Raw genomic sequence first — 21,567 nt, forward strand, 5'->3', positions numbered from 1 at the left:
CAGTATTTTTAGGTATCTGTAGCAGAACAGGAGGGAAGATAAAGTCAGTGTAATGACATAATGATATTAAATAGGCAAGGGATATATGGCGAAATGACATACAATACTCCAGGTTCATAAAAATCACTTCTCCTTTCTAATGGATTTGAAGGTCCAGTGATCTTGAGGGATTGTGACTATGCAATCCTACCCTAGGGAATGGGGAGAATGGAAAAGAAGATAACCTCCAACACTGCTGCAGCTGACAGAGATTCTCCTCAGCAAAGGGTTTTATTTGCAGCGTGCGCTGCATCATGTTTCATTTGAGATGCCAGATGTGTCACTTTGCTTGCAACTATGGTGTTTGTTTCCATGCCACAACTATCCCTGGACATAGAGCAGAAAGACTCATGGGGACTTGCTTTGCTAACTTCCTGAGCTCACTAAACTCACATAGCCAAATCAGGAGTTAAAAAAAAACCAAAAATCCAACCAACCAAACAAAAAATTTCATTCTAACCCATGAAAGAAGTTACCAAACTGTATTTTCTCCCAGGGCTAGTTTGAGTGAACTGCTATAAGAACATAAAAACAGCATCTCTTGCTGGTTTTTGTTTTTAAGAGAAACAAAATAAGTATAGGAGAGAGACATAAATATCTCAAAATAGTGCCATACAGAAAGAAAGATGGTAGAATAGTATGTCAAAGATGTCTTCCATATTCTAGAGTGGTCAAAGTAGGATTTTTTTTCTTTAAATCAATGGCTTATTTGTGACTAAATGCGTTATAAAAATAGATTCTATATTGGAACCAGGGAATACAGATTTGTTTGTACAAATGCTAGTACAAATGTATGTACAGCTGGCACATAGCTAGCTGGTATGCTAGAAAACATGAAGAATAAGAGTATTCAGCAAGGTATATAAATAGGAGGATGAATGGAAGACAGGAATATCAAATACTACATACCTTGATTGTAATATTCACAGTCATAAGCTAAAAGAAAAAGAAAACAAGCACATTATTCTTAGAAAGTAACAGTAGAGTCACTGCATATCTGCATCGTAAAGATGTAAAATTAATTTCCATCAGAGCAAGTTTAATTTTCTGTAATATATTTCAATTAGTGACTTTATTTCCTTTGGCTTTTATTCAGTAACATACAGCTGTATTTAAATAGATGCACAAGGACAACAGATCTGAAGCAGAGAACTGTTCTCACTGCCAGTCAAAAGTAGAATGGACCGAATCTCTTTGCAGCCCCCTGCCCAATGCTGGATGTACCCCAGATCTGGTATACCAGTGCCTTTACAACAGCCACCACGCTGGCATACCCTGAGCACGGCCAATCCTCTTGAGTAAGACAGCAAATCTCGGTGTATAAGACTAACAGCTAATATAAAGACAATTTGAAAAACGTGAAGAAGCACATTTATAATCCACCTGCTTCCATCATATTTTATTGGGCAGCGAAAGGCCAAAGATGCCCCAGATGAGCTCCGGTGTGAGGCCGGCACAGGTACGTACCACAGAGGGAAGGAGATCGCCAGTGAATCGCTGCTCCTTGCTGGCAGCATTTGTGGGCATAAGCAGCAATACTGGTACACAAGCACTCACAGTCTCCGCCAAGATTGCAATTACATGTATCTGTGTGACAATTTTTGACAAAAGAAGTCACATCAATCTGGAAAAGGAAAAAGAAAAAAAAAAGAAAAATAAAAAGAGGGATGGTGACCCAATTGCATGATCGTACAAATTCCTATTGCTCCATTTTCAGCAGGAGTGCTACTTCTGGATTGTCTGAACTAATTTAACACAAAAATAAGGCTTTTTTTAAGTTTGGCTACATTCCTACACAAAAAGTATACTTCGAATGATCAGCTTGTACCTACGTTACAGGCCAAGACAAAATTTTCATTCAGTGACTATTAACAAGTGTGTCTGTCCACACACTTGCTGTTCATCGATTTTGGAGAGTATATGGAAGTTGGCAGTTCTGTGTTTTTATAAAGCAAATGCTGCCATCTATAGTCATCCTGTCAGTTCTGCATGAACAACAACAGAGAGCTGCAGCTCTGATTATCAAGTAATTAATATAATAATTTGCAGAGGGGTTTTTGGCCAGGGAAAGAAAGCTTGAGCACGCTGGTGACATTTGGCAGAAAAATATTTCTGCACTTACCAAAATTTTAATATACTTTGCCTGCAAACCTTCATTAGATCAGAAATCCACTTTCCCACTCTAAAATCCTATCACATTATTTCATGGCTTTACACGATACAATATTTTTTAGGTTGTAGTCATCTTCTTTGTAATGTTAAGCGATGTTTCTAAAACAGTGTTCTTACTCAGCACATGGAATGTTTAAAGCAATGCTTTTCTTCGGTTTAGACTCGTTTTTAGACTCTGGCCTAGCTCAGTTGTAAAGCACTCAAATGGCACGCGTCAGTTTACAGAAATACCATCACAGTAACAAAGCAGCACTTATCTAGCATGGAGACGGCTTTTCAGCTGGCACTTGCTAGAAGCTGGCAGGGATATGAAGACTTTCTGTCTTCAGTGGAGAGAGATGCCATTTTGCTTTCATTCTTTTTCTTATTTTGAAAACAGGGATAGCACTGGAGGGGGAGGCACGAGTATTAGCTCTGTTGAAAATGTCTGTAATAACTTCACAGGAACCACCAAACAGCAGACCAGCTCCAAAAAGCAGAACCTGTCTCTCATGTCTGCAGGACAGCATCTCTCCATGGGTCAGCAACATCCCGCAGTTGTGACAAACCGTGAGCCTCAGGTGAAAGCTACTGCTGAGTTCAAGAATGACGAGGAAGACCTTTTTTTCCTGTGAGTGTCAAGGCTTCTCAGCTCCTGCTGAGTTCAGCACTCAGCCAGGCAACTGCAATCCATCAGTCACTGCCAACCACAGATGCAAGATTTTGTCTCCCTGAAAATGGGGTTTTCCAGCCTCAGCTGAACTCTGAGGCTGCCTGCCCCATGGGCAGGAGCTTGCCTCCATGCACAGCAGGACCCTCCACCACCTGCACAGCAGGAATGACTGGAAGAGCGCTGCTCCAAGAATGTCCTCAAACCCACATCTACACTTTCTGTTCCTGCCATGCCCCCAGTGTCAGTCTCTGCTCGGGCTTTTCTCCTTGGTAGCCAGTTCCCCATCCGTGCAGCCAGCAGTCAGCTGCAGATATCCTTGTAGGAGGTCACTTTACGTTACATTTGTAAGAGCCATATTCTCTCACACTGATGAGAGGTTGTAAAAACACCTGAGAGGTGTTTTCTTTACAGGCTGTCCCATACAGGATGGATGTGTGCATATGAAAATACTTGACAACTAATTAAGTGTCATGCTTTGTACCTGACATGCACTTTTTAATATAATTATGCTAAATTTTTGGCATAATGTTTGCAAATGTTAATCACAACATGGATAAGATATAGAAAATGAACGTGAAAGAAAACATCTTTTTTTATGAGTTATTATAATACAGCTCCTTAAAAACTTCCAAAAGTTCCATTTTTATTTATTACTTTCCACTTTGAAAATACACTCATCACTATGTGCTCAGGCACGTGCTCAAAAAATTCTTTACATAGTAACTAAAGTCAACATTAGTAAATCTCTTGGGTTAAGATGCTGCAACCTCCTCCTCAGGCAAATTCCTAACCATGTTGATATCAAACTTCAGTCTTGAAAGTCAGGAGGCTCAGCTGGGACATCTAATGATCTCATTTAGTATTAATAGTCATACAGAAAATAAGAGACTGAGACAAAACATCATAGTGGTTCTTGCTTGCACGGGTGTAAAGAAGCACTTTCAATAACTAAATACCTGTGGGAGGCTAAAATCAGAAATTGGAAAAAATGTATAGAGAACGTCTTGTGGTGATAAAGAGTGCACTAAAATGGAATGAGAGATCCCACACAAGCTATTGTTGTTCCCCATCTTGCCTAGACTGAACTTAAGGACTTTCTTGTAACTCGAGTCCCAGGCTCAGCCAGGTATTGGGACAATGAGGACACCACAGCTCAGAGTTTTGATAAAAAGCAGATAAGCTGTCAGCCAATTAAAAATACTGGTAGATCTGAAGCCAAAATCTCACTCTCATATTTCTGTCTATATTGAGCAGGACAGTTAACAAAATAAAACCATTGGAGATGAGCCGTAGGCACATTACACAAATGCTTATTTTAGAATCCTGCAATATATACAAAAGCCTTAAAAATTAAGTTACCTATATAAATAAAATATATAACTAAAAGATATAAATAAAACCTAAAGGGAACAAAACTTTGATTATCCAGTCTACTAACTCATGGCTCCCAGTTATCACTATTATGTTTAGGCTCCAGCCTTGAAAGGAGCAAGCAGCTCTGCACAAACGTAGCCCACCCACATAGAAATACTTGCAGGGCTCTACTCCGTAGCCTCCACGGCATTCAGACTGAGGGGAATGGAAAGAAGAAATTAATTACTGGAATTTTAATATTTTTCTACATGAGAGCACATCTTGGATATTTATAATAAACTTACCACGTTGCGACAAGGTGCAAAAACGTCACTGTATAAAATTGAGCATTCCTTTTTGGCATAAGGGAACTTGCTCTGGTGTACCTCACATGGTCTCAGTGTTTCATTTGGGCTCTTGCACTTAAAAACAAGCAAAAATACCACAACCATTTTATACGGAGGTGTGTTTACCATGGACTCAGGTACACTGTACCTGCATACTCAGAAAACAAAAGAATGTTTAAATGCTATTATCTTCATCTTCCCCTTTCCCTGACTTCTTGTTATAATTGAAAACATTTGCACAAAAAAACAATCTTTGTGTTTTGTTCTGAAGTACTGAAGTGTTCCTGCTGTCTGCTCAGCGCATAAAGACAAAATGTTTTCTTTGTGACACATTATAATCATTACCAGAGCAACCAACTGTAACATCACAAACAAATACATGGTCCAAAGCCATCCCTGGTGGTTTTGCACTGACTTTAAATGGAGTCACACTACAGATGGCTTTAGCCCTGTAAGTTCAAATAAAGAAGCAGCAGTAGGAAGAGAGCAACCCATAAAAAAAAAATTAGAGTCAAAGATCATCGTGATAACTCAAAAAAGGCTGAGATATAACTCCCTCTCTTAAAGTCTCTCTTCAAGAAGAAAAACAAATGAACAGAAAGATATAAGAAAAGGACACTCTGCTCAGAAAACACAAGTTCATCTAAAACCATACTCTTGCAGGGAAGCAGGGAAGCCCAGGAGGGGGTAATGATAGATCCATAGGCAGCACTGGGGTGTCCCAATGCAGCCTAAGCTGCAGTGCAGTTGCCCACCCACGCTGCTCTCCTGTGCAGATGCTCAGATGCCGACATGGGGGGACATGCTACCGCTCCCAGGAGGGAGAAACCCTGGAAGCATCTCACGCTTCATGGTGCCAATGCAAGCACGTTTGCCAGTAGCAGAGTTGGGTTCTAGGCCTCCAGCTATCAAATACTCCTTTACAGCATTTAGATTTTGCAAAAAAAAAGATTACCTGGGGACATCTCTATGAAGGCCAAAGGTCCTTTCTGACAAAAATCCGTAACACCTACTGCAGAGGCAGATGAAGTGTCAAGTCTGGCTGAGCACAGGCTGCCTGAGAGGCCAATATTGAACTCAGATCCTGTGTGCTCTGGCAGCCACAGAAATCAGAAGATTACATGAGATTTTACAAAAAAAAAAAAATATATATATATATAGGGCCACAAAAAGGCAAGTGCAGGTTTGGGCTGCATAAACAAAGGTCATAACATCCTAGAAGTTAATGTGCTGTGCAAACAATACACACTTTTTTTAAAGCTGACACTGAACTGATAAATTGGAAAAGAAAAATTCATACACTTCATACAAAGTCTTTACACATTTCTTTATGTACCACCTTCTAGATGAGCAATATAATCACCAACACTATACGCTTGCCTGGCTTGCAATAAAATAAAATAGAGTAAAATAGAACCAAAGGGAGATATTGAGGGAGAGAAGCTTCAAAATCTTTACTCTAGAGTGGAATAAGTATAATATTCTTTCATGAGGTGAGAGTTTTTGGTTCAATTTCCTGCTGTGGGTCAAGGAGAGAATAGATTAAAAACTGGTTCTCGCAGACATCCTAAGGGAGTGCTTTACAAATAACTGATTTTTCAGGAAGTTCACAAGGCTTTAAAACATTTCATCTTCTCAACACAAATTAATAAAATACCTATTCTCCTGTGTTATAAAACAGGAGAATTGTGGTCATCCACTCTCTACACCCTCTTCCCTTCTCCTCAGAAACCAAGTTTCCATACTGGGTTGTGCCTGTTGCTGTTCTGAGCCTTTTCTGTCTCATCCCTTCACCACCACTGCTTTGTCAGTTTGTTCTCTGTTTACAAACTGCAACTAAAAAAAAACAAAAATCACGCATTTTTTTTTCAGTGTTCAGAAAGAAACCTTTTTCCAGACCATTTTTTCCAGCATTCAGATTCTATTTGCTTTCAAGATCCCGATGCCTCTTCCAACACCAGAGAAGTGGTTGTTTTTAAAATTGGGCAGAATCCAAAATATCAGAAGCAATGGAAATACATTTTTAGAGAATTGAAATACAGACAGCTATGATAATTATCTCATATAGGGAAAAATGTATTCTTCCCTAAAGAGATTATTTGGTTTCATTTAAATGCAGTATATGTTTGTTATGATATAAGACTTTATTAGCACATTTGACATCTACAGACATAAGAGTTAAAATGTCCTCTTATACACTGACGGTGAGTTTAGAAAAATCTCTGTACATCATGTGCTCATAACATGTTCATTTATAAATTAAAATTATCATCCTTTTTCTTCTAAATTTTTACTGGACGTGGGACTTACCTGTCCTAATACCCAGCTGTCTCCAAACACTTGTGCATTTCTCACCTCCATGTTGTTTGATGTAGTAAGATCATTTGAAGTATATTTGTCAAAATTTCCACACAAACCTGCAAGTTTACCCTAAAAGAGAAGGATTAATTTTTTTACGTATACTGATAGTCCATAATCAGTACAAATGACATATGTGGAATAAAACATTCTTGAACTGGGAAAGGTGAATGCAACTCTGATTTATACTTTGAAAACATCTGACAGTTCACTATGCTTACAGTTCCATATTGCAAATAACTTTTAATAGAAGTTTATATTTTTCCTTTTTTCTTCCTATTTTCCAGAACCCGTTCTTACTGTCTGCCCATGAAAAGGGACTGGAATCTAGTTGTATTTTTTTTCTGAAAGCTTAGTAGTGCATCCAGTCCAAAAGCCAAAAGTTCAGGTGAATTACCTCATGATTGTGAAGCCTGGCTAGTTGTTGTCATTAAAATTTGCTACCTCTGATTTTATCTCATAATAGCAAGAATATTTGTAATAGCAGTTACAAAAGAGACAGCTGCAACTGTCTTCTGTTGGGGTACAAGCTACTGATGGAAAAAGTATATATACATGCATAGACATAGACCTACTTAGAGAAAAAGATATTTCTGCACAACAGTAAATTGTAGAGTTGGATTTCTAGGGTGCTGGGGCTCACTTTAATCAATTCTTTTTCCTTAAAGTCTGCTGCAGACATTATCTTACTGAGCTGGAACCTCTGGAAGAAACAGTCATTGGAAACAGAAAAAGCTTGAAGGATTCGTGTCCCTGCAGGCAACCTGTAGAACTCAGTTCCTTGCTAGCTTATTCAAAAACAGAAGAAATTTTTTTACACTATGTGTATTGATGGCTGATAAATCAGCTTGTATGTGAAGTGAGCATTTTGTGGCTGTTGGGACAAAAGCCTATAATAATGTTGCTTTAAAACCAGATTAGATGGTTATTGTAACTTTGACTTACACTTAAAAAAAATTGATATTGTATTCTACCATAGAGTGCCTTCTTTTCTTTTGCTGGAAAGAGCCCCCTCTCAATATGTGTGTTCATGGTTGAGACAAAGCAGGAATGTAAGTATTGAACGTACAGATAAATTTACTCTGCCAGGACCCAAAGACTGAGTTACAGAGACACCAGGGCGGATGATGGTATAGGAATGGAACAAAGAGCAGCAACTGGCAAGACAAGGAGCCTCATATTCTTCCCCACATCATGGCTGAACCCTGTCACAGCACACCTACTAGGTTTAAATGTCAGGTTTTGCCTAGATCCTTTCCTGTATCTTGTTTTCTTAATTTAAACCCAGGATGTGATTCCATCTGTTCATCTCTGCAGCCACTACTACATCTCAGGGCGTAGTTCCATCTTCAGCCTAATCCAATCTGTGCTACAAACCTGCCATCTTCCATGTTGCTAGATATGGAAGCTTCTTTTCCATTGGCTTCAGCAACTATGGAAACATGCAGTGAACTGGGCAATTCAAAATTTACCCTCTCTTCCCACCCCCAAAGTAACTTTGAGTCAGAGCTGAATCACTATGTATCTGCAAGGCCGCAATTTGTGTAGCAACAGAGTAAATGTACATGTAGGAACCACCCCTTATCTTCAGGAGACCAGCCATTAAATCGCATGCTCCATCTCTTCTCACCTGGGAAATGCTACCAGCTGAACATCATGACAAACAGCTATATCGGTGGGAAAGTTAGGCATGAAGAAAAGACAATCACAGTCTTCCAATACGAAATCACATTAGTAACACTGAGAACTACACGAAGTCTCAGGTTTTTATTTTGGCTCACCTTCCATCGAGGTCCAACTTTAACATGCATCATTGTCTTCTTATCCCACAGAACTGTAATGTCTTGTTCTGGAAAGTGTATCACAGTATAATATCCAGCCTTCCAAAGCTGATAGTTAGATTTGTTTTCCTGTCCCCTTAAGGTCTTCTGACAGAAATGAAGATTTATTAGGATCTTTATCTTTCACATATAGCTGAATCGTTAATATTACTAGAAGAGTTGTTTAGTACTTTGATATTTTGTCTTTTCAATAATTCCAGTTTGCTTTGATTTTGTGTTTTGATTTCTCTTTCAAAACCAAGTGGAAAGAAACAAATAAATGCCAGCACGCTTCGACTGCTTGAGGCTTTTGAACAGTCTTCTTTGTAGAATAGAACTTGAAAAATAGAACTTGAAAAAAACCAATGAAAAAATAAGATTTTTCCTGCTCTTTATCCAGGCCTAGGTACTTGTACTATGTTAACTCAGACTGAGAGACGTTTTCCAAAAACATGCTCCTTTACAACTGTAACTTTACAATGTTTATCTTAAAGGGCAACCCAAAAAGGAAAGAAAATAACTAACCTGCTTCTCAGAAGATTCACTGAAATAAATCTCAGTGTCTCCAACAGTGATGAAAACATTCTTCGAGCAAACAATATCATTGTCAAAGCACTTTTTGTTCTGAGCAATTATAGATATATTTGAGTTATCTGTGCTCTGCAATATAAAGAAGAAATCATTTTACTTATAGATTCAATCGCCGTTCACTCCTGCAGATTTATTCCAAGCTTACCATCACAGAAAGATGGATAACTTAGTACTTACACATCTTTGAAATTAAATTTAAGAAAAGCTACCAAACAAGGAAATGCATTTTTAAATTCAAAGCTGAACCCACAAACAACTCAAACTTCGGAGTTGAACACAAAGAACCATTACGTTCAGCCATGAACCCTCTTTCTGAGGACTACACAAACTCAGAGGATCAGCCTACCCCTAAAATAAGAATCTAGCTTAGGCTTTTAAAATGTGCTCATATGTGGAATCCAGTATTTACTGCACAGTATGGTTGTCAAAATTGAGACACACTATAAAAAGAACTTTATTTTTAAACCAAGGTACTTGAGATCAAGCTGTTTTCGTATTTTTAAAACCAAGAAACCTGCCCTCCGTCGGTAGTAGATAGAACAATTTTTGTACCACCACCCATCAAAATTCACAAAACTATGAGTCATACTCAATGTTTTTGGAGGGGGCATAGGTTTCTGCTGATATTTTCATTTGTGCTTTTTTCTTTAACATTTGGAAGATTTGTCTACTCTGTTGTCTTTTGATTTGCTGGTGTTTTAGTACCCAAAATTCAAATTTACTTATTTCCCAATCCCATATCTGTTTGCTTTCCAGCCTGTAAATTAATTTTGCATTCTCAGCACATAAAATCACTTTTGCACTTTGGCTCAACATGTTAATTTATTCTTCTGCAGCTTGTGTGGTTCTTCTGTACCCTGAGGGAAACACACGTGCACCCGATGCTAGGATTGGTACTAGAACAAAGGAAATCAGCTGTATTTTCATAATTGATAACACTACCACAAACAAAAATAAATCTGAGTTACTCCTATTATTTCTTATTTTAATTTCTATTTCAATTCATGTCTGTACCAATCCTTGCAAGTCAACAGGAAGCCATAACTATAGAAAAGACTTGAGAGAGTTAACTTTGTAACATTAATATAAGCCAAGTGCTTCTGAATTCAGTTTAATTTTTGATCAAATTCAGTCCTACAGTCATTACAAACCTGAGAGAAATAAGTAATAAAAATCTTGGAGGTGGTAAGCTATGTATCTCACCTGCTGAGTCATCCAGACTTATATGAGACACTTGCATAGAGCTGGAAACAAAAAGATGTTTAAACTTCTCTTCTTACTCCCACCCTCCTTTGAACACTCTCTGAGAATATAACTAGCTGAAACTAATTGCAGGTGCTAATAGGCACGGTGGGCAAGACAGGAAATGGTTCCTTCAGCAGTTCCCCAGTCCTGGGAACTCCTCTTTGCTCCCAGCAATGCTCTTGGAGAGCTCCACTTGGCCACAACGGGAAGGAACCCTTGCCTTGGTTTGTGCCCACAGCATCGCTCCCCAGAGCTTTGCTCCCTCCCTTGGTTGAGGTACCTCTCCCTTAGTCAGCATACCCCTGAAAGGTGTTGGGTACATACTCCTAACTACTCCTTGCCTGTCTCACATTTGTACCCTTATTTGTTCTGTGTTCATCAGAATTCAAGATTTAAAAAACATATCAGCAGTTTTTCCTCAACAGTGAGAAATACTGCATACAGAAAATATGGGAAGGAACTTTTTTTTTTCCTTAGTAAAAGTCATAGTGACCAAACTGCTTAAACAACACTTTCAGTCTTAAAAAAAAAAAACCAAACAAAACCAAAAAACCACGGCATTCAACCCTAGATGATGGGAAGCGTAGAGGTATTTTTGTTGCCACACAGAGGAGGTGCTACAGCTTTGCTGCCCTTAGTCTAGCATGGTCCATAAGCCAGAGGATGCTGCGAGTTGGCATAAAAAAAAGCACTCTACAGCAAGCGTGAGCAAATGCAATGAATATAAGGCATGGGAGACCGCCTGCAAGCTTTATGTTACCCTAATGCCAGGGCTTAAGAAACAGGTGGTATGTGTTAGCAATTAGCTTAGAAGACAACAGTTAAGATGGGTAAAGTCAGCTACTAGCTGCTGCTGCTGGTGATAAGGGGGTGTAGGAGACCAGCTCTTTATGATTTAGCAGGGAAACGCAGTTTAAAAGTACTGAAAGCTTCAGGGTAAAGCGAAGTTCATCTGTTCCATTCTGTTGTAAAGTTGTTTTAGGTTGCACTAGGAATAAAATTGGTCACTACCTTTTTGGGAAATACGCTGTGTTTTAATTAAGCCAGGCTTGCTGCTGGAGTCAGTCCAGTAATTATTTCCCTCAAAGTCAGATAACAGCCCAGAGCATTTTTGGATTTATTGGAGGTGATGTGGTAAATTAAAAAGGAGACAAACGCATTAGTTTGGTAGATAGGATGCAAGCTGATACATTCTGTGCTGGCCAAAGGAAAAGTGAGAAAAGAATCTACCTCCCCACCATAAGTCAGTTCAGAAAAGGACTTTTCTTGCAGTCTAAGGGTCTATTTGATGCTTAGAACATTGTGGGCTGTTTTCATTGCAGAGTTCATTCCTCTTCAGTTAGCTTAGCCTCAGCAAAAGGGGACACTCTGAGTTAACAGGGAAGCAATGTCTTCACTGTAAGAAAAGAGATGGAGGGCTTTATTTTAAATAAGGATAGTTAATTCAGGCTAATTATCCCACAGTAAAAATACACCTTTTTTGGCAATGAAGACAAGTTCTTGGAGCAGCAGTGGGTAGCTGTATTAGCTATGTTAATTGAAGCTGCTGCTTGTGCCTTCTGACAGTCCAGGCCAATCCCTTCAGTGGAACAGCATCAACATAATCAAGTCAGAAGTTTTGTGTATGGTTGGGATTTGAGCCAAGGGCAAAAGTTGAGTTATATTTCAAGTTAACTCTGCAGTAGAGAGAAGCCTGGAGACAGGGAGTGTTTTGCTGACCAAAGCCAGAACAGGGAGTTCTGAAGACCTGTGAAGTACTTCCTTACTTGTAGGACTGCCTGTTGGTGTTAAATTACTAGAAATGATGCAGGATGGAAATGCAGAGAGATGGTACTGGTGGTTCGGTGGAGCTATGAGTAAACCAGACATTTAAGAAAAAGGGCTTTGCATTAAATCCTGAGTCTTCTGTGCTTTCTCTCTTTCTAATTAAATCTTAGACCTAAACCCAAATGTAAAACCACCATTATGGATTATGTATCTCTTGCGGCTCAAAGCTTTCATGACAAGATTTGCTGTACATACATACCCTTTCCATTCTCTTCATACATCTCAATAAAAATTGAGCCTTTCCCAGCCATACACTACCAGCCCAATTCAAAGTTGAATGACAGTTTCTATCATAGTCTTCAAATTGTTCTATAATTGCTACATGTGCAGCCTCTTCTTCTAGCAGGGAAGAAATAAAGTGCAATTGAAACTTGGCACTTAAACTTAGCAATGAAAAAGAAAGAACAGGGACTATTCAGATTAAGTAAGGATCATCTTTTAATGTTTGTATAAGACAGTGAGGTCTTGGGCAAATCTTGACAGCTTTTAGGGACTGTGATAGTACAAATGATAATGATCGAGTTCCATCTCTCTAATCTGCACTGGATCCACACAGGTATGAAAACAACCTTTTGTCACTACCGCTGAAAGAAATGTCTGAGTAGACACTAGGAGCAGATGCAATGAATAACAAGGTGGGGTTTTTTGTTGGTTTTCTTTTTTTTTTCTGCACAGTCTCTTTCCAAGGCAGAGTCGCTCTTTACCTTTTTAGGTAAAATGCAGCCAACAGGGGATGTACTACAGTTCATCATGTGAAACCTACTTACGCTGACAGAAACTAGAAATAAAATGGTTTTCCCACTGCAAGAGTATCTTCCCACGTAAATTACCATATCCAGCCTGTTCCAACTTAATATCAGTTTCTTTGTGATAACATGGAGTTGCCAGGCAACAGGGAAGACAGAGTCACAGCTCCGGGCAGTCAGTCAAAAGCTCATTGTCAGTCCTGCTTCTCAGGACATTCTTTTTCTAGACTTCACTGCATTTTTTTTCCATATTTCTTCCTAGCCGAAAAAGCAAAGCCGTGCTTTCCTTTTTTTTTTTTTTTCCAGTAGTGCTTGAGAATGCTAGGGTTTATTTTTGTTAGAAACTTTCTATTTCAATATCCCGTTAGAAATTTTCTATCGCTATCAACCAATAACAACAGTGTGCAGTGTGCTTACATAGTCAAAATGCAGCCTAGGAGAAGACAATTTAAAAGTGGCTGTATCTATCTTTGAAAGTTTCGTTAAAATCTCTTTAACTGTTCAGTGTTCAGACTCATCCTTTTCGACTCTTACTACCCTGATTTCCCCATATTTTTGGTTTTGTTCCCTACAATACACTGACTTGCAAACTAGGGTGGCTATAAAAGATCTGGGGACATACTGGGAACTGTATAGAGATAGATTAATTCTATTTTCCTTTTGGTTTAATGACTCTTTAAAAGTTTTCATATATAGCCACATGCACAAGCAAATGCAAAAAGGTCTAAAAATGCTGAAAAAAATATACAGTAGTTTAAAAAGTAGAACTTGCTTTCTCCTTCCTACATATTTTCCGAGAGATACCATTAGTTCTGTTCAGAGTTAACCTTTCAGGAAATTTTGTGGAAACTCAGAATTAGTTTTGTCATTGTTTATGGGGCTCTGAGTTTCTTCTGAAGGAACTTAACATTTGAAACTATTACTTCTAGTGAGCTTGATCCTAGGATAAGTAAAGCATCTTAGCCCAGATTTAGTGGCATTTAGGTATAAATATTTAAGTGGGTTTGGAGATCAGACGAATGCCTTGGCACCTGACATGATCTTGCCTTGTTAGTTTCTTGAGACATTTTACGGGGGTGTGGGGGGTGATCTCCAGATAACCAGTGAAAACACATTAATCATGCAAAACTCGTTCACAATTTACACCAAGAAACATGTCGTATTGGAAGGCTTCTTTCATTTTGTTGGTGTGATAATTTCTGTACCATTTCAAAATTATATGTATGCATTGTGTGTAACTTTATTTAATCCCTGCATTTGCATCCTGTGCAAATTATTATTGTCAAATGCCTTTCCCCATAGCTATTCAATTGGAGCAATATTGCTTGGAGTCAGCAGATGGCACTGATGCACACTGTGTCAGTTTGAGAACTGAACATGATAGGAAAGATAGTAGGTGATCCTCTTACAGGAGAGAGAAAATGAATAGTAATAGTCTTATTTTTCCACTGATGTTATGCATTTCTATACAAGTATTTAAAAATAAAAAAAAAAAAACCAACAAAAAAAACCCCAAAACAAAACCAAACACATTTAGGAACTGAGAACCTAAGACCTAAATTACTCATGCACACACACAGGCACATAAATTCTCTTTTTCTCAGCATATTCCACAGAGATGCAGATTATTTGATTATTTTTACTTAAAATATGCCAAAGAAACTTGCAATATGTGTGTAAGGAATGACACATTTCTAGCATCGTAGCACAGTTGAGTAGAAATGAAGGAGAGTAACATGATTGAGTAGATTCACTGATGCAAATTCAAAGGGAGTGAGATTATTCCAGCTACTGACTCACCCTCAAACAACTTCCAGATGTCTGCTAATGCATCCACTACAATTCTTTCCTATTTCTTTAAAAGTGACTTCGCAAAAGGATACACCTCAGGCAGAATAAACTCTCAACAACTCTTGAGAAAGATTCATTAAAACTATTTGTGTGTATGTATACAAGCAATAGGAAAAACAAATCATTATATCACATATCCTTTATTATACATAGGGGTTTTGTAGTAGATCTTATGGCAATAATGAGTTGTTGGGTGTTCTGAGGTTTTGTCAACAATATTTTTTAAATCCAAGTCATTTTTTAAAACCTACTGCTAACAATGAAAAGTACATGACAGGGAATATTTTACACGATATACTTCAAAACCTTGTTCTGAGTCAACGTTTCTTAATTTTGAAAAAGTTGATTAATCAGATAGAGATCACTGGGAAGGTTTTGTTTTTCTTTTTTATATTTTAAGAGAACTATATTAAAAGGTTTGAGAAATGATCATTGAAAGCAGATTTCCTTTTGTTTCATTTACTTAGCTTTGCCTGCTTATGTATCTGATTTGGCTTTTGCACAGGTCACATTACTGCAATCCCCTTCTAATTAAAAATGAGATATACTGAAGATTAAGGATTTGGGAACATTCAAACATTTGTTTCCAAGTGACACATTCTGCAACATGAGCTATTCTGAATTACAAATCAGCAGCACAGTTGGTGGTGTTATTTTAAAATATCTAAAGGTATTTATATGAGACCTATTAGTATTATTTTATTAATAAGTGCATGATAAGTGACAATATTTCATCATTGTTGGTTGTAATGATAACGCACAACATAACACAGAAAAAAAGGACAAGAAATCATGGTGATAAATTTGCCTTTTCTGAGCTGCAGCAAATGATGTCAGGAGCTAGAAAGCTGGAACTTGCACAAAGCTTTTCTTTATAAATATAATGAATGTTAAATGTGTTCCTTTACACTGCTGAGGCTTAGTTTCTAGGCATTCAGAAACAAAAATACTCATATCCTGACCTAAACCAGAGTAAATTTAATTCACAGTTCTCATAGCTCACTGACAAGTCAGAGGCCATAAACTGCTAAGCAGCATTTACAGGTGACTAGCCTGAGCATCCTCCCACTTCAAACACAACAAAAGGCTTTCATTTTACTGCTGCCAACATACAGTACAGCTTCCTGAAACAGCAACACATGATGCTGGGTTTTCCTCATCTTTTCCTGCTGTATCAGTAGAAGATTGGCATCAACAGTCCACAAAGCTGTACCCACCAGAGGTAAACCAACTCAGGCAGTCATTGTTACAGTGACTGCCTTTTCAGGCAGCCATCAGATTATAACATTTTAGAGTCAGTATAGCCAAAGGGCTGTTGGATGCCGAACGTTAACCCAAAAGCAGAAATCCAAGGTGAAAAGGTCACTTTCTTCAAGCTGTGTGGTCGCTAAATGGCAAGGTCCTCAGAAAGAGGATCCAACTTCTGAGTCACACCATGCACACACAGCCTCCAAATTGCCATTCTCATGGCAAGAAACTTTTCCCCAAGCCTTTTCTGGAAGCCCTCCATGCTAATCTGCACAAATTGAAAGAAATCTTTCCTTTGTTGGAGAAAAAAAGTGATTCATTCACTGCATAATTTAATGGTCTGGAGAATCAGGTGGTGGAGACAGAAAGGCATGTAGAGGTAATTGAGTCTGAAATCATTGATCCGGAGAAAATGGAACAAGAGCATAAATCCATTGCCAACTGTAATCAAATCTTTTGCTCACAGAAGGGGTAGAACAAACAGAAAACCAGGTACAAGCCAATGTTATCTCAGCACCGTGCTTCCCAGCTGAAGACAAGAATGGAAAGGGACGTCTCCCACAGGGAGCTCACTACTGACCCTTACAGGACTTCCAGAGACCTAGAAAAAGAGGGCATCCAGAAAGGTTTCCTCTGAAATCATGGGACTGATGAAAAGAAAACTGTTGGTGTTCTTTGCAACTAGAGCAGGGAAACCTATTCACAGTAAATAATATTTTCATTGAAATGTAGTCTCTGCCTTTTTGGACACAAATTTGCCACAAATTGTCAAGAAACACATCATTATTTTCACACAGTTACCATTGCTATAAATTATTTGACAAGTGGTTTAGGTGGACATATTTTCGCACATCACTTACTCATGGAACTATTTGCTGGAATATGGCTTTGAGGATTAGATATCCTAATTAAAAAATTAAAGGCATTCTGATTGGGACCCAATGTTACAGTTTTGTTCCCTAAAGAGATGAAAATTACTTTTAGTGTCAGGTCTCCAATGTAAAACAATTGTAATTTCAAATTCAACATTATTTACCTTCCCATTAAAATCTTCAGAGTCCATTAAAAGAAAATACTTGTCTTAACTATGACTAGTCAGCCTGACAATGTTGGTCAACCATGAACCTGCAGTTTTAGTCCTCCGTAGGGTGACTAACAGCAAGCAGAATGTATTAATTTTACGAACAGGGTATGAGAGAGACCACACAAAATACTGTTTCATTCTATAGGTTTGCCAGCTTCATGGATCTACAGAGTGGCTACCTGGCACAAATGATGTTGAAAAAAGCTGCACAAAAAAATTACAGACACTCAATAAGGGGAACGGAATAAAGGCTACTTCTGCTTCCTCAGATGCGACAAATGCGTAATTGAAGAATTGTTGCTTTGTGTGTGATTGCTCCGGCTTATGCCCAGTCATCATTTAACAAATTTACCAATCAAGATACATATATCAGCAAGCAACAAGTAAAAGATTATCAGTGCATCAACCAACTTCTGTATTAAGCACTGTAATAAAAGCATCATAAACTAAGAGCTTTGAACTTGCCTCAAGTTTCAAAAGAAGAGGTATGCAAGAAAAGAGCTCCCTTGCTATATTCCCCAGGGCAGACCAGGCGTCTAACACTGGGGACTGCTCATCAATAGGATAATCATTTGGGAAACTGTAGTACTGGTTCACTAGATATGCATGATTTGTTAAATGAACTTCTGCCTTAACAAATGGGCTCTCCTGTGGTGTCTCCCATCCCAAAAGTGTTACATCTGCATTTCTAATTGGCATAACAGTTCAATTATTTGATCAAATATCTGCTTTCATAATCCTCCAACACACTAAATCTGGTGATAACATTGGCTTTAAAGGAGCCTTCATGGTTGCATCAAAAAGATTTAAAAGGTGACTTTAAAATGGCCAAACCCCCAATGTCAAATTAAAAGAAGTGCAAATATTTTTATCGCATAAAGTTAGGACTAATCCATAGAAATGTGAATACTTGAGGATGAGGGGTTAATTCTGCTGACCTCCGTCTTTCAGGACACAGGAATAGAATAGTCCTTCCCCTTCTTGGCTTTAGGACCTTATTGACAAAAAAATTAATGGAAAGACTTCAGTGGGTTGTTTTGGTGGGTTTTTTTGAAAGGCAGATAAGCATTACAACAGAGCTCCCTCTCATTAGAGGATATTCTGATGGGTAGACTGTCCCTCTAAACTCTTGGTTGGAGACTCCCCCAAATCAGAGAAAACATAATTCTTAGAAGAGAACAGGTTTGAGGGGCCCCAAGGACACTGACCCTCCAAGCCTTAATAAAGAATGCACTGAACTGCAGTACTGAAACTACCATAAAGCTAGAAAAAAGCTGACAGGCTTGATAGAAAAACAGCAATTTTACTATAAAAAGCAGAAGTCAATGAAACAGGCAAGTGGAAGAAATAGACCACAAGTACAAATAACATGCAGTAAAAGTTTGCTAGAAAAATAACACCGTTTTGTTAGGGAAAGAATGTAGCATCATCAATGACAGAAGATAAGCAAGAAAATGCAAGAAAGCAAGCTATTTAAATCTTTTTAATCAAATAGGTCAGCTTAAATTCAGCAATATTCAGATTAGCTAAAATGAAGTGTTCACATGATCTATACTGATGAAAGTTAAATGAGTTGGTCTGCCAAGATTTTTCTTTTTTTTCCTTTAAAATTACAGAGGCTTTAAAATGTTAGAAGCAAATACTGATGCCTTCTCTGTGAATATCATTTACCCATACAGGGACTTTACTTCTCGGTGTGTAATGTAACTCCTAATTCCTTGAAAAAAATGAAGTTATCGTTTCATAAGACATTACTGCCCTAATTGTCTTAATTGCTGCATTAAATCTGATTGATCATTTTCTAACCAATGGATATATCTGTTGAACTAGTTGTAAAGGGCTTTCTCATACACCTACTGTCACCTTAAACAAAAAGGCCTGACAGACGATACTGCTGTTGAAAGCAAAGTTTGAAGTTTCATAATTGGCTGAAAGTTGATACTTGATTTTTCTCCCGTAAAAGCACAAAAGCTCCTTATTAAAAACATAGCGAAAGGTAAGGATGACTTCTTTGTTTGGTTCAGTGCAATACACTGACAAATTAAAGATCTATTCAAACAGATCGCATTTAGGGAGGCTAACAGCCAAATCAAACAGTGAGGGCTGGTGATGTGGATGAGAACAGTACATTATCATGCCACTGGGGACATGGGATTCAGATTATAATTCTTGGACTCATTTCTATGTCTGGGAAGAACTAGTATGCCAATAAATTTATTGTAGTTGTTATTTCCCTTATTGCGCTGCTACAACACCTTTGTTTAGAGTATAAAAGCAGAGGCAAAGCTGCCCACTTCTCACAGGAAAAAAGATTAGTAAAAGGGAAAGGACAAAGTTATTACAGTGTTGTATATACAATATTACGACCACTTCAGCTGTTTTGATTTCAAGTGTTTGGTGAGCCTTTTACATGTTACCTATAAAAATCAACCTCAAAACTAAAAATCAGCACTGCGAACTACTATTAAGTCAATGGATAGCGTACTAGCAACTATCAAATCTAAAATGTTCTGTAATACCTTACAGGTGGGGAACATGAAGCACACAGCACATACCCCCCATGGCAGGGCAGTTGGACCAGATGATCTTTAAAGGTCCCTCCAACCCAAACCATTCTATGATTTAATTAAAAAAACCATATATATATATATGTTTGTTTGTAGAAGAGGTAGCATGGTTTAGGTGGCAAGACTGCCCTGGACAGCTGTGCCTGCCAATGTGTGAGGCAAGACATTTAAACTTTTGCAACTACATATACTTTCCCACATTTCATCTGTCTTGTTTATTTGGATAACAGGCTATAAGAGGCAGGGCTCTCTCACATACCTTCTGAACAAAGAGTAGCTCAAGGGAGACTCGTTATATTACTCTGACACTACTATTAAAAAACGTCACTGCACATGGCCATAATGTAGGGGAGGATGATTATGAAGAGACAGCCGTGGAAACCTCTGCTTTAGGAACAACAAAGCATATTTCAAAAACGAACAGCCTCATCATGCTATCATGTCTGCACATATAACGTAGTTTAACCACATCATTATGTGTTACAACTGTGTCCACGTACGTGGTACAACTGTGGTGTGTGTACATGCAAATAAAAGCATATGTGAAACTGGAGAACAGATGACACTTTGGATTATCACTCAGGCTGCCACTAGGAAGATGCCAATTAAATCTGCTTCATATATTTTTCTCACATAAAATTCCATTCCTGCATAGTAGTAGCTAATTTAGTGCCTATCTTCATGGTAGCATAGTTACAGTTATTTTTTCTGTTCCCTGATTTGCATATTTCATTGTTGAATTTCATCCTCCATTTTATCATGCAGTGTTTTCTGACATAAGTTCTTATGAACCTTCTGGTGGTCTGTCTTTGTTTCAGCTGTTCAAACTGATTCTTTACCATCAGCATACTCCACCTCAATCCTCACACCGCCTTTTCAAAATCATTTCTGAAGATGCTGAACACAGGTCTCAGCATGGATCCCTATAGGATGTCACCAGGATTTCTCCATTCAAAAAAAAGGCCATTTATTCCTATCTTTTAACTTCTAACTTTTAATTCATGTCCCAAAGAATCCTCACTCCCATCCTGTGAGAGACTAGTCTCTAAAAAATATTTGTTGAAATTTGTCTCTATAAAGTCTTTAAACTAAAATACGCACATATTGACTTGATCATCCTCATCCATATGTTTATTGTCTTCATGGAATAACTCAGAAGATTCATCGTGCATGAATTTCTTTTACAAAAAAAAGGAGTTGAACTCTTCCCCAATTATCATTTCTCTTTATTACAATTTCTATTAATTTCCTTCTTATGTAAATCAGACATACTGCTCTGTTCCTGCCAAATTCAGCCACAGAGTTCTTTCAAATTATTTGGTTAAACTGCCATCTTCCATTCCTCTGATTCCAGGATTGCACACCACATAGTTCTTCAGTCCTGTGTTTCAGTTCCCTCAAAGCTCTTGGGCATTTGCCTTATGATCCCATCCTTTGTTTCTTTTATTTTTTCCCCTAAAACTTCTCCAAACATTTCACAGTCAAAAATGAGCCCATAGATACATCATCTGTTCCAGACATAATTATGCAGTGCCTAATTTGTAATAAACAGTCATTCTATATAGATCATGAAAGTTTTCCATATACTAAAGAGCGAAGAAAAACAATCAACAAATTAGGCCGTATTTTCTCATATTAGCTAACTTTGGGGAACAAAACAGCTTGAA

At 38.1% G+C, this 21,567-nt stretch overlaps 1 protein-coding gene across 1 annotated transcript in view; it reads right to left on the bottom strand.

Moving 5' to 3' along the window:
• The window catches only part of OTOGL (otogelin like), a 94,922-nt gene that overhangs the window by 37,349 nt on the left and 36,006 nt on the right, over nt 1–21,567 (bottom strand). Inside the window, exons 26-31 of the mRNA XM_063323979.1 lie at nt 9,267–9,401; nt 8,703–8,849; nt 6,874–6,993; nt 4,522–4,638; nt 1,507–1,663; nt 949–975 (exon numbers count right to left, since the gene is read on the bottom strand). Coding sequence (XP_063180049.1) covers nt 949–975; nt 1,507–1,663; nt 4,522–4,638; nt 6,874–6,993; nt 8,703–8,849; nt 9,267–9,401 — 703 coding nt within the window. The remainder of the gene's footprint in view (nt 1–948; nt 976–1,506; nt 1,664–4,521; nt 4,639–6,873; nt 6,994–8,702; nt 8,850–9,266; nt 9,402–21,567) is intronic.

The sequence above is a fragment of the Chroicocephalus ridibundus genome, chromosome 1 (genome assembly GCF_963924245.1).
Source record: "Chroicocephalus ridibundus chromosome 1, bChrRid1.1, whole genome shotgun sequence".
NCBI lineage: Eukaryota > Metazoa > Chordata > Aves > Charadriiformes > Laridae > Chroicocephalus > Chroicocephalus ridibundus.